The sequence below is a fragment of the Heterodontus francisci genome, chromosome 38 (genome assembly GCF_036365525.1).
Source record: "Heterodontus francisci isolate sHetFra1 chromosome 38, sHetFra1.hap1, whole genome shotgun sequence".
In the NCBI taxonomy this organism is placed as follows: domain Eukaryota; kingdom Metazoa; phylum Chordata; class Chondrichthyes; order Heterodontiformes; family Heterodontidae; genus Heterodontus; species Heterodontus francisci.
This window is the reverse complement of record NC_090408.1, coordinates 34,326,097-34,339,182: the sequence shown is the minus strand read 5'-3', so window position 1 is coordinate 34,339,182 and position 13,086 is coordinate 34,326,097. Positions and strand designations below refer to the sequence as shown.

Below are 13,086 nucleotides of genomic sequence, written 5' to 3'. Positions count from 1 at the left end.
TTGGATGAGCAGAAATTTCTTCTAACTAAATATTGGGAAGAGTGAAACCATTGTCTTTGATCCCTGCCACTGACTCTCCTGGCAAATGTCTGAAGCTGAAGCAGACTTCTCAACCTTGATGCCCTATCTGATTCAAGATGAGTTTCTGACCACATATCCACAACAGCGGTAAGACTGCCTACTTCCACCTCTGTAATATTGCCTGACTGCCTCAGTTCATCCATGCCTTTTGTTACCCCTAGACTTGACCATTCCAATGCTCTTGTGCCCAGCCGCCCACATTCTACCCTCTGTAAACTTGAGGTCAGCCAAACTCTGCTATTCATGTCCTAACTCATTCTAAGTCCCATTCACCCATCATGCCATGCTCACTGACCTATATTGGCTCCTGGTCCAGTAACACCTCAGCTGTAAAATCCTCATCCTTGTTTTCACATCCCACCATGGTCCTGTACCTCCCTATCTCTATGGCCTTCTCCAGCCCTACAACCCTTCAAGATCTCCGTGTTCCTCCAGTTCTGGCATCTTGCATGTTCCTGGTTTTTAATCGCACCACCATTGGTGGATGTGCTTTCAGCTACTTACTCCCTAAGCTCTGGAATCTCTTCCTAAACCACTCCACGTCGTCTCCTTTAAGGCACTCCTTAAAATTTCCCTCTTTAACCAAGCTTTTGGCCATCTGCCCAAATATCTCCTTACATGGCTCGATATCAAATTTTGTTTGATAATGTTCATGTGAAGCATCTTGGGATGTTTTACTATGTCAAAGACCATATATAAATATATACCCTAATTATGGGTTCATTAGTTAGTGGAAAAACCTTGCACAATCAACAATCGGATGCTTTCATAATTTTAACACTTCTTTTAGATCACTCATTAACCTTTGTTCCAGCAAATTTAAAGCCTGGCTCGGGTATGAAATTAAAGCCTGACCCGACCACAGCCAACCTGAGCCCTTGAATTTTTTCACAATCGACACTAATCTCTTTCATCTGTTCCAGCAGCAGGCTATTCCTGCAGCTGGAGTTGAGGAATCATGGGTAAGCCTGATCCCGTGACTTCCGGGAAGCAATGTCCAGCCCATCCTGACCCAAGCCGATTGCTGGACTCGGAATTTCTACCTGACCCGAACTCAACACGTAGTCAGATCTAGTCGGGTTCGGATCGGGTAGCCAGGCTATACAGCAAATACATGGATTGTGGTCATGTGAAGAATGTTGATTTGAGATGTTCTTGTAATTCAGTTTTTTTTACATTGCATATTTCAGATGTAGCTATTGTACTTTTATGTATATTTTGACTAAAGTGAGTGTATAACTTCAGTGTTCAAAACTTTTTTTCTTTCCATCCATTGAGCCTATCTCTAATACGTCTTGGATCTATGGTAATATCTATCTATTTCAGAAAGTTCCATGGTTATGACACACTGAAAGAATATTATGAGCAAGAAAGCTGTATGCACTACCTTCAGAATGTAAGTGATCCTGATTCTGGTTTAAATTGTAATCCAGTTCTTTGTATCTCACTGCAATGTGAATTATATTAACTTTTTCCAACTTTAAAAAAAAATGGCAGCTTTAAAGAGCAATTATCACTACAAAGGACGAAACATTGCATGTGGTCAAATTGACCTTCCTGGAATGCCAGGCAGCAGAAGCTCTCTTATCCTTTTCCATTAATATTCAGTGATGGAAAAGGCCTTGTATTCACTCAAAGACAAAGCATTGTATTCAGATTGCCTATGTAGTGAGCTATATCTCTCAGCTTGGAATGTGAATTACAGTTGGATCCAGGTGAGGAACAGTTTCGTGCCCTTGAGGCCTTAAAGCTTAAAGACAGGATTTACAGAGGCAGGCATTCTTACGCAGATGAATTCATGTTTTTGTAGGTAAATGTATTGAGCTGTATTGTGTTCCAATGCAAACTAAGGCAATCAAAGGATTTTGATATTGTCCTAAACCATCACCATGACAACAAAGGCTTAATTAGAACCCAGAGTTTGTTGTTACATTATACATGTATAGATGCTTTCAGTTTACTAGCCTCGCATCTCCTTTCTTCCTCTTCCCCTCCCCTGTCCAAATGCCTGTTGCTTTGGGCTGTAATACAAACATACATACAAACTGAATTAGGAGCAGGAGTAGGCCACTCGGCCCCTTGAGCCTGCTCCGTCATTCAACAAAATTATGGCTGATCTGATTGTAACCTCAAATCCACATTCCCACCTATCCCTTATAACCTTTCACCCCCTTGTTTATCAAGAATCTATCTCTGCCTAAAAAATATTCAAAGACTCTGCTTCCACTGCCTTTTGAGGAAGAGAATTCCAAAGACTCATGACCCTCGCAGGAAAAAAATTCTCCTCATCTCTGTCTTAAATGGGCAACCCCTTATTTTTAAATAGTGACTCCTAGTTCTAGATTCTCCCACAAGGGGAAACATCCTTGCCACATCCACCCTGACGAGGCCCCTCAGAATCTTGTATGTTTCAATCAAGTTGCCTCTTACTGTCCTAAACGGCAGTGGATACAAGCCTAACCTGTCCAACCTTTCCTCATAAGACAACCCACCCATTCCAGCTATTAGTCTAGTAAACCTTCTCTGAACTGCTTCCAACGCATTTACATCCTTCCTTAAATAAGGAGACCAGTACCGTACACAGTACTCCAGCTGTGGTCTGATCAATGCCTTGTATAGCTGAAGCATAACCTCCCTACTTTTGCATTCAATTCTCCTCACAATAAACAATAACATTCTATTAGCTTTCCTAATTGCGTTCTGTACCTGCATACTAACCTTTTGGAATTCATGTACTTGGACACCTAGTTCCCTCTGCATCTCAGCTCGGCAATCTCTCACCATTTAGATAATATGCTTTTTTATTATTCCTGCCAAAATGGACAATTTCACATTTTCCCACATTATATGCCATTTGCCAGATCATTGTGCACTCACTTAACCTATCTATATCCCTTTGTGGCCTCCTTATGTCCTCTTCACAACTTATTTTCCTACCTATCTTTGTGTCATTAGCAAATTTAGCAACCATACCTTCGGTCCCTTCATCCAAGTCATCTATAGAAATTAAAAGATGTTGAGGCCCCAGCACAGATCCCTGTGGCACACCACTTGTTACATCTTGCCAACAAGAAAATGACCCATTTATGCCTACTCCTGTTTCCTGTTAGCTAGCCAATCTTCTGTCCATGCAAATATGTTACCCCCTACACCGTGAACTTTTATTTTCCACAATAACCTTTGTGGTATCATATCAAATGCCTCTGAAAATCTAAGTACGGTACATCCACTGGTTCTCCTTTATCCACAGCACATGTTACTACTTCAAAGAACTCCAATAAACTAGTTAAACATCATTTCCCTTTCACTGAACCATGTTGACTCTGCCTGATTACCTTGAATTTTTCCAAGTGTCCTGCTATACCGTCTTTAGTAATATCTTCTAACATTTTCCCTATGACAGATGTTAAGCTAACTGGCCTGTAGTTTCCTGCTTTCTGTCTCCCTCCCTTTTTGAATGAAGGAGTTACATTTACTATTTTCCAATCTACTGGAACCATCCCCGAATCTAGGGAATTTTGGAAAATTAAAACCAGTGCATCAACTATCTTACTTGCCACTTCTTTTAACACCCTAGGATGAAGTCCATGAGGACCCGAGGACTTGTCAGCCCGCAGCTCCAACAATTTGCTCAGTACCACTTCCCTGGTGATTGTAATTTTCTCGAGTTCCTCCCTCCTTTTCATTTCCTGATTTACAGCTATTTCTGGAATGTTACTTGAATCCTCTGTAGTGAAGACAGATGCAAAATACCTGTTCAATTCACCTGCCGTCTCCTGATTATTTTCCATTATTAATTCCCCAGACTCACTTTCTATAGGACCAATGCTCACTTTGTTAGCTCTTTTCTTTTTTTAAATATCTATAGAAACTCTTACTATCTGTTTTTATATTACTAGCTAGCTTTCTCTCGTACTGTAATTTTTCCCTCATCAATCTTTTAGTCATTCTCAGCTGCTTTTTTTATATTCTGTCCAATCTTCTGGCCTGCCACCCATCTTTGCGCAATTGTATGCTTTTTCTTTAATTTTGATCCTATCTAACTTTTTTTAGTTAACCATGGATGGTGGGTCCTCCCCTCAATATCCCCTTAAACGTCTGCCACTGCAACTAATGAAAGTACAATCAGTATATGTTGTGGGCCATGTGGCAAGAAAGATTAAGTTCCCCAGTATCATGGGCCTTCCTAAGCTTGACATTGTGATGCAAGCAAATCTGTGTCTCTCCAGCATATTTTTGCACGAGATTTATATTTTTGTCCAGGAGGATGGAGTAGTCAGTGCTGTGGGGTGTCCAGTGAGAATTGTTACTGCAGCTGCAGGAGAACAGAGGGTTTGTTTTCCTCACTTAATAATTCTTTGTCTTGCTTTTTAAAAAAGAAATCTAAGTTAATTCACACTGGTGTATTGCTTGGCTTCTAAAATGTTGATTTTATGGGTATCTATGAATATTGCATATTCTTATTTGTAAATGCTAGTGTTGATTTCAGTGGCTACATTTTATGCATCTGCACTTCATAGTGAATGTGGAAGCTGTGAATACCTGATCTTTCAGAGTAATCATTGGTTAAAATGGTTACAACATGCTTTTGTGCTGGTCTTCAAACACTATACATTGTTGTTGCTAGGCAGAGTACAAACATTTTCCATATATTCACCATTCTGCTTTACTGAAAGTCCAGTTTTTTTCCCGGGTGGGGGGAAAGAAGAGTTTACAGTGCATTCCTTAAAGCACTTAACATGCCAGCCATTAAGCTTTACTGAAATCCCAGTGTCAACATTTGTATAGCAAGAATACTTGGGGTGGGGGTGGGGGGGGGGGGGGGGGAAGCTAGTCAAAAAAAAGGTATGCAAACTTTGTGTCAACAAGCAGATGAAATTATTTGAAAAGCTTGCCTTTGCTATTCCTGTCAGTAGATGGCATCTGTTTGTAATGTAATGACTGTTTTACCTGCTGACACAGATCCAGATTCCTCTTCTACTAGTGAATGCTTCTGATGACCCTCTAGTGCATGAAAGCTTGCTGACTATCCCTCGTTCACTTGCAGGTGAGTGTAACGATTATGCCTTTTGCATGCTAGAAATGATTTTTAAAAAAAAGTCCCCATCCATCTTTAATACTTGCATAAGAACAATTTTTTTTTTAAGTAGCTAGAGTTCTTGATAGTTAATCTGAATTCGAAAAATCACCCCAGGTTCAATCCCTGATCTCAGCCAGGTTGTTTCATTGTCTAATTGTTCCTCCTTTCCTCTGAAAATATCTTCATGGAACTCTGCCCTTTGATTAAATGCAATGCCAATTGTTACACCATGCTAGACTGACCAGGAAATTGCAGTGTTCAGTCTCTGCTGAGTTAGTTGCACTCAGCTAGGGCAAATGTTAAGGTCCTATAACTGGCCTCCATGTTCCTCTGCTGAGGAGGGAAAAATTCAACTTGGGCTCTTGCTCCTGATTGCTCTCCAGTGACAATTGTTGGAAAATATAAATTTGTAGATGTCAGCTGGGGACAGGGGTCAGGCTTTGCTACATGATGCCCCTCACCTCATTGTCAAGATGCTTGCATTCATGAAGAATTTCCACTGGAATGAGGTACTGGAGGGCCCTAGTTGCTTATAGAACGATCTCCCTATGGGAGAGGAAGAAGAATATTAGAGATGCAAAATTGAAAACTTACCATAAATTAATTTTGGAATGAAAAGGTTGATAAAGGGAATGCAATGGATGTTGTCTCCATGGATGTTGAGAAAGTGTTTAACAAAGTACCTACATAAAAGGCTAGTTAACAAAATTGAGGCTTATGGAATAGGAAGCTCAGTGTCAGCTTAGATTTTAAAAAATTGGCATAAGGACAGAAAAGAGTGAGTCGTGGTAAATGGTTGTTTTTCAAATTGGAGGATGGTAGCTAATGGTGTTCCCTAAGGTTCAGTGCTAGAACCACTGCTAATGACCTGGAACTCGTCGTCTGAGGGTGGTGGAAGAGGAGATTATTGATTTCAAAAGGAAATTGGGTGGGTACTTAAGGGAAGTAAACTTGCAGGATTAAAGAGATAAGAGCAGGGGAATGGGACTGACTGGATTGCTCAACAGAAAGTCGGCATGGACTCGGACCAAATGGCCTCTTTTGGTGCTGTAATGACTGACTCTAAATTCATATAAAGTGATGACAGTGATGCAGCTATGTGCTGGATCCAGCTCATCTTCAGGATTCAAGTAATTTACATTACTGTTTAAATCTACATGTGCCAGAATGTTTTGGTGCTGTCAAGCTCAGATTCAACTTACGATCATTTTAAAATCCAACCATGTTTTTGGTATTATGAAAAAGCAATAGTGATAGTAAGCATGGAAGGGCTGATGCCATAGAACAAAGGGCTGTGAGCTTAAGCTCCCACTCCACTGGAGTGCATGATGTCAGTTTCTCCGGCCTTGGATGAGGCCAGTTATCTTTGTCCACCTCCCACCCTCGCAAGCCCCTTCAAAAAAAAAAATCAGGTGAGGGGGTCCCAAAGGGCTTGCTGATTACAAGTTTCCTAATAGCCTTTGATTAGGCTGTGCACTGCACCCCTTAGATTAAAAGTGTTTGGGTAGCCCCAAGGGACCACATAAGAGGAGAATGGAAAATAAGGAGTGCACACCATTCTTTGCAGTGTCATGTATTTTTGGGGTAGAGGGAAATATGGCAATGTCCTCTTTGTTTTCATATTTTCTACATATAATGGTGCTAAAATATTTTGAGGATGTAGGCCGGAATTTTACGCCACCCCAACGAGCTGGATGGTGGCGGGGGTGTAGTGTAAAATGGAGCAGGAGGCTTTCCCAACCCGCTCCCGCCTCCGTCCACCTTTACATAGGGCAGGGGTCGTTTTGGGTGGGGGGGGGGGGGGGGGGGGGAGGTGGGGAGTGAAAAACAGCCCACCCGCCCAGGCCAATCAAGGCCCTTAACAGCCACTTTAAGGGCCTTCGCCTGCCTCCATGCGGATTTTACACATGGCAAGCGGGCATCCTGGAGCCGGGAAAAGCAAGCAGCTTCCGATGGTCTTGGGTGTGGGCCATGCCCAATGGAGGGCCGCCCAGCTACCCCAACCACCCCCAAGACCCAACATTCCCCCTTCTCCCTGCCCAGCAGTGGCCACCGCTGCCAGTGGAGCTGCTGGGACTAAGAACTGCCAGCCTGCTAATTGGCCGGCAGCTTGATAAGGTGGGATTTTCCCCCTCAAGCAAGTGGAAGTTCCACCTCTGAACAATTAAAGCCTGGGGACTCGTAAAATACGGAACGGATCCCCAGGCGAGGCGGAAGCGGGTTCGACTTTTACGTCAGAGGCCGGCTCCCGTCCATCCACCATAAAATTCTGGCCGTAATGTAGAAATGTAGAGGCCCAACACTATTCAACACTATTTTTTTGAACCAATGTAATTTATACATGTATTGTTTCTATACAAAGACGACACAATCTTTAAAAGGTTAGCTTGGAAACTTTAATTTGTTTATTTTCCTGCTGTAGTGGCCTGTTGAAGGCCGCCTATTGATTGCATGGTACAAATGCTTGCAGTTCAGCAGTTGTGCCATTTATCTGTATCTAATGCGTAACTCTTAATTTTACACTGTGCTAAGATTTTTTTGGGGAGTTTTTAGAAACTTGGGAGAGATGGGTTAAAGTCTGCAGTCTAAAAAATCAGTGAAGATTGGGAAATTGATTTTGCTGATGTTATTTCTGGGATTTAAAAGCCAATAGATTAAATATTTTCCTAGTGTCGAGAAAATTACTTTTCAAATATATATTATTTGCAGTTTTTAAATAATTGAGTTAGACTATAGTTACTTATATATAATCCAAGTGCACAAGTCTAGCACCTGGAATCTGGCAAGTTAATGTTCCGTATTTCTACCAGGTGTGCAAGACCTGTGCATGGGGAGCATGTTATGCTGGTGCAATATAAAAGCAGTTTATGAATCAGCATTGGCAATTCTCTTACTTGACATAACCCCACAATTATGCAGTCTTCAAACCAGCTTTCCCTGTAACCATTTCATCACAGTGGTGCAGTGGTTAGCAGCCTCACAGCTCCAGTGACCCGGGTTCAGTTCTGGGTACTGCCTGTGCAAAGTTTGCAAGTCCTCCCTGTGACTGTGTGGGTTTTCGCTGGGTGCTCCGGTTTCCTCCCACAGCCAAAGACTTGCAGGTTGATGGGTAAATTGGCCATTATAAATTGCCCCTAGCAGAGGTAGGTGGTAGGGGAATTGAGGGAAGGTGGGGATGTGAGAGGGTAATGGGATTGATGTAGGATTAGTATAAATGGGTGGTTGATGGTCGGCATAGACTTGGTGGGCCGAAGGGCCTGTTTCAGTGCTGTATCTCTAAATAAAAATAAATTTAAAAAATCACTCCAAGCTTTAACTTAATGGTTCCAGAATGGTATGACCTGTCTTCGAGTTACCCTACTCCACTTTTTAATACCCAGCAGTCAATTATGTTTCGCATCTGTGTTGAATTCTGCCAATAAAATCGGCCTGAAATGGATGCAACAGGGCAGAAAATTAAAAACAATAGTTTTGCTAATGTCCCATAAATCAAACATCAAGCATAATTTTCAGCAACCAAAATGTCATATGAAAGCAAAATACTGCAGATGCTGGAAATCTGCAATAAAGTTAAAATGTGCTGGAAATACTCAGCAGGTCTGGCAGCATCTGTGGAGAGAGAAGCATTCCAAAGGGATTGTTCCCTCTGCGACACCCTGGTCCACGCCTCCATTACCCCCAACACCTCATCCCCTTCCCACGCAATCGCAGGAGGTGTAATACCTTTTACCTCCTCTCTCCTCACTATCCAAGGCCCCAAACACTCCCTTCAGGTGAAGCAGCTATTTACTTGTACTACTTTCAATTTAGTATACTGTATTCGCTGCTCACAATGCGGTCTCCTCTACACTTGGGAGACCAAACGCAGATTGGGTGACCACTTTGCAGAACACCTCCGCTCAGTCCGAAAACATGATCCTGAGTTTCCTGTTGCTTGTCATTTCAACACACCCATCTGCTGTCGAGCACACATCTCTTTCCTGGGATTGCTGCAGTGTTCCAGTGAACATCAATGCAAGGTCGAGGAACAGCACCTCACTTACCGATTAGGCACACTCTAGCCTTGCGGACTGAACATTGAGTTCAATAATTTCAGAGCATGACTGCCCCCCCCCCCCCCCCCCCCTCCTTTTTTAGTTTTACTTTGTTTTAGTTTTACCATGTGTCTGCTCACTTTTTCATGTTTTGCTTTTGGCTAGGGCTTTCATTATTCTGTCATTTAACACCCTCTCTGCACTAACGCTTTGTATTTCGCCACACCATTAACACACACTTTGTTTTTGCCTTTGCCCCATGACCTCCTTGTCAGTTATTCTGTCCTATCAACACCTTCCCATTTGTTCTCTTTTATCTCACCCCCACTTTATTTGCTTAAAACCTATTACCTTTCTAATCTTTGCCAGTTCTGATGAAAGGTCACTGACTTGCAATGTTGACTTTGCTTCTCTCTCCACAGATGCTGCCAGACCTGCTGAGTATTTCCAGCACTTTTTTTTTATTATAATCAAAATGTAGTGTTAGTTAGTAACTCTCAGTAAATGACCAGCGTTAACTGGGAGACCACAGCAGAGCGACGGATTACTTCATCTGGAGCACAATTTGAAGTACAAAACACTAGCAGGAGGAACGTATTCAATAAAACGTATGTGTTTTTAGATTTTAAAACTTTGTTTGATACAAGAAGTGGTTTATGGGAAAGCCTGTTGCACAACTGTCTCGGATTGAACCATGAGTTCAGCATGGTGTATATCTCTAAAGAATAACTGTTCTGGACTGCAGCAAAATAGATTAGTGTGAACTCTTAAGTACCAGAAAAGCTTGGCAGCCATGAAATAATCCTCTTTGCACAGATGGAATGAATTCATTCAATTCTTAGTTTCCTCTACTGTGGTTATGGTGTGCTACCAGTCTGAGACTGATAGTTGCACAATGCAAAAACTGAATTATACTTATGTGCTGCGAATCACACTTTGGACACAAGCAGTGCTCTCTGCTGGTTGTTGATCAATTTAAATATTTTGGAAGCATCCATTTTCGTAAAGCACTAAAATAGAAAACAAATTTTAAGATTATGAAGTGGAGATGTACTTAATTGAGCCTGAGTGATCTGAAGATGTCTTGCCATATGGATCTCAGTTGCTTTCAGAAGAGAGATCAGGACCTGGCCCTGGATTTTCACTATTGAGTTTTGCATGGATGTGAAACAGTTATATATGTGCTGTTAAAGCTTTCTATTCCAGATCGTTTCAGATGGGGGTTGGAAAGGAAGAGGGAAAGTGAATACCTAAGAGTATTAAAAGAATTGAATGAGGAAATTGCAGCTGTGTTAATCCTAGTTTTCCAACACACTCAGTTCAGGAATTGTGCCTTTTGGATTGGAAAATTACGAATGTCACTCCCATTATTTAAGGGAGGAGGTGACAAATCAGGGAACAATAAACCTGCCAGTTGAAGTTACTGGAATCCATCATAGACAGAGTGACTGACCACTTGGCCAAGTTTCAACTTATCAGAGAGTCAGCATAGGGTTGTATAGGGTTGGTCATGTCTGAAAAATAGTCGAATTTTTTGAGGAGCTTGATTTATAGGGGAATTATCTATAGGAATTCCAGAAGGAATTTTCTAAGGTTCTGCACAAGAGATGGTTGTCAAAAATTGAGATGGGTGACAAACACTGGGATAAAGAGTGTTCTTTGGCAGGATGTGACAAGTGGTATCTGTATTAAGTATCAGGTATACCTTGAGATCTGTATTAGAACCTTTTTGTTTCTATATATTAATAACTTGGATGAAGGAATAGAGTTGTATATCCATGTTTGCAGATGACACTGTTACGAGGCACAGTAAGTTATTTAGATGGGAGGAGGAAGTTACAAAGGAACAAACTGAGTGGGCAAAAATATAGCAAATGGAGTTCAATGTGGAGAAGTGTAAGGTCACCAGTTTGGATTTGAGAAAGACAAATTGGAACATTTTCTTAGTGACAAGAGGTCAAGAGCTATGGAAGAGCAAAGGGATTTGGGTATCCATGTACACAAATCTCTGAAAGCTAGTGCACAAATGCGCAAGTAATCAAAAATGCTTTATTTCAAGGGGGCTGGAATTCAGAACTATGGAAGTGCTGCTTCAGTTGTACAGAACCTTGGTCAGACCCCATGAGGGATACTGCATTCAGTTTTGAGCACCAAACTTCGAGAAAGGTATATTGATTGGCCATGGAGCAAATTTACCAGAATGATACTGGGCTTAAAGGATTAAATTGAAGACCAGTTGCATAAGCTTAGCTTGTATTCCCTTAAATTTACAAGGTTGGTAGTTCATCTAATTCAGGTGTTTAAAATGATTTGAGATTCAATAGGGTGGATATGGAGAAAATGTTTTCTATGGTCTAGGAATCCAAAACAAAAGGGCATAATCTTAAAATTGGAACAAGGTCACTTAGGCGTGGAATCAGAAGATACATTTTCACTCAAAGCGTAGTGGAAATTTGGAACACTCTCTTTTCCAAAAGACTATGAATTGAAATTTTCAAGACTGAGATTGATTGATTAAATTTTTGTAGGGTAAGGGTATAAGGGGATATTGAGTAGAAATGTATAATAAATAGGGTTGAGGTACAGATCAACCATGACCTAACTGAATGGTGGAGCAGACCCGAGGAGTTGCATTGCCTACTCCTGTTCCTCAGCTTCACTTATACAAAACAATATTTTATGTGGCTTAAGGCTCTGAACTTTGACTCCATGTCTGAGGGCGATGTTTAAATTAACTTTTGAACTCTTGTCTCTAATGTCAATGCTGATAGGCTGCAGGTTTATCCAACAATGATGTGGACTTGAGTCTGCATGCAGAGGCTATTGTAATGTTTAAAAATATTTATCCTAATGACCATGTTTTTTTCATATCAATGATTGTCATAGATCAGGAAACACAATTCCTCAAACAGAAGTCAAATCTATTTCTGACCTTTCAATGTTGAGTTTAGTATGCCTGCAGTATACTGATGGGTAAAAACATGTGGCGTGTGTAGCACAACATGTATTTTCATCCTCGTTGAAAGTTAGTGGAAAATAGTTTTTCTCTTTTGGTTAGATCTTTCATCTACTAATTTTAATTTCGCTTGATGTAAATATAAACCTCCCTTTGGAGCAGAGGTACCATAAAAGACATTGAAGTTTCTTAGCTGCATCAGTCAAGCTGTTGATTTCCTGTTATGTACAAGAAAACATGGCCTGCTTAGTGGAAAAGTCATTCAGCAGTGGAGAGGTCTGAAACCCTTGATGTTTGTTTGGTTACTTTGCACTCACAGTGTGCCGATTGTCTATGAAGCTATGCTGCAGTTTGAGCTGGACAGCAGGTGCTGCTGGGTAAATATTTGGCAACGGCGCCATCTCCTGAACAAATACACTGCACTTACTGACACGTCCTTTTATCCTTATCCTACAAAGTGGAAATTTTCACGAGCTGGAACAACTTATAGTTAAATAGGAATCTTTTGTGTTTAATTTTGTGGGCTATCGCAGAGATTCAGATGTATTGGATACATTATTTAAATAGGTGTTACTTCAGGATAAACTGCACAGCACGTGCTTTGTTTAATCAGTGTAAGCGGAGGTTTAATCTACATGTTTAATAGGAGTGCAACACCTCATTGACTGTGGTGCAGACATCACAACCAGGCCTAATCTTGCCCTCACCTAACATCCACACGTGAACATTCCAGGAGAGGTCACTGGATAGTGAGCAAGAATTCTGGCTGACTTCTTGCTCCCACCCCCTGCCTCTCCTCCACCCCCACTTCTCTTCCTTACCCCTCCCCCTGCCAAATGGGTACTGAGGCCAACTAACAACCTTGCCATTCCTAAGGCTGAGACCAACTAATTCAATCCAGAATGGAGTTGGTGCCTGGAATCTTTATGGTCAAT

The 13,086-nt window shown here is 41.4% G+C and overlaps 1 protein-coding gene across 1 annotated transcript in view; it reads left to right on the top strand.

Annotated features, from left to right (window-relative positions):
* The window catches only part of LOC137352524 (monoacylglycerol lipase ABHD2-like), a 91,323-nt gene that overhangs the window by 67,260 nt on the left and 10,977 nt on the right, over positions 1-13,086 (top strand). Inside the window, exons 9-10 of the mRNA XM_068018073.1 lie at positions 1,408-1,477; positions 5,044-5,128. Of these exons, the coding sequence (XP_067874174.1) occupies positions 1,408-1,477; positions 5,044-5,128 (155 nt within the window). The remainder of the gene's footprint in view (positions 1-1,407; positions 1,478-5,043; positions 5,129-13,086) is intronic.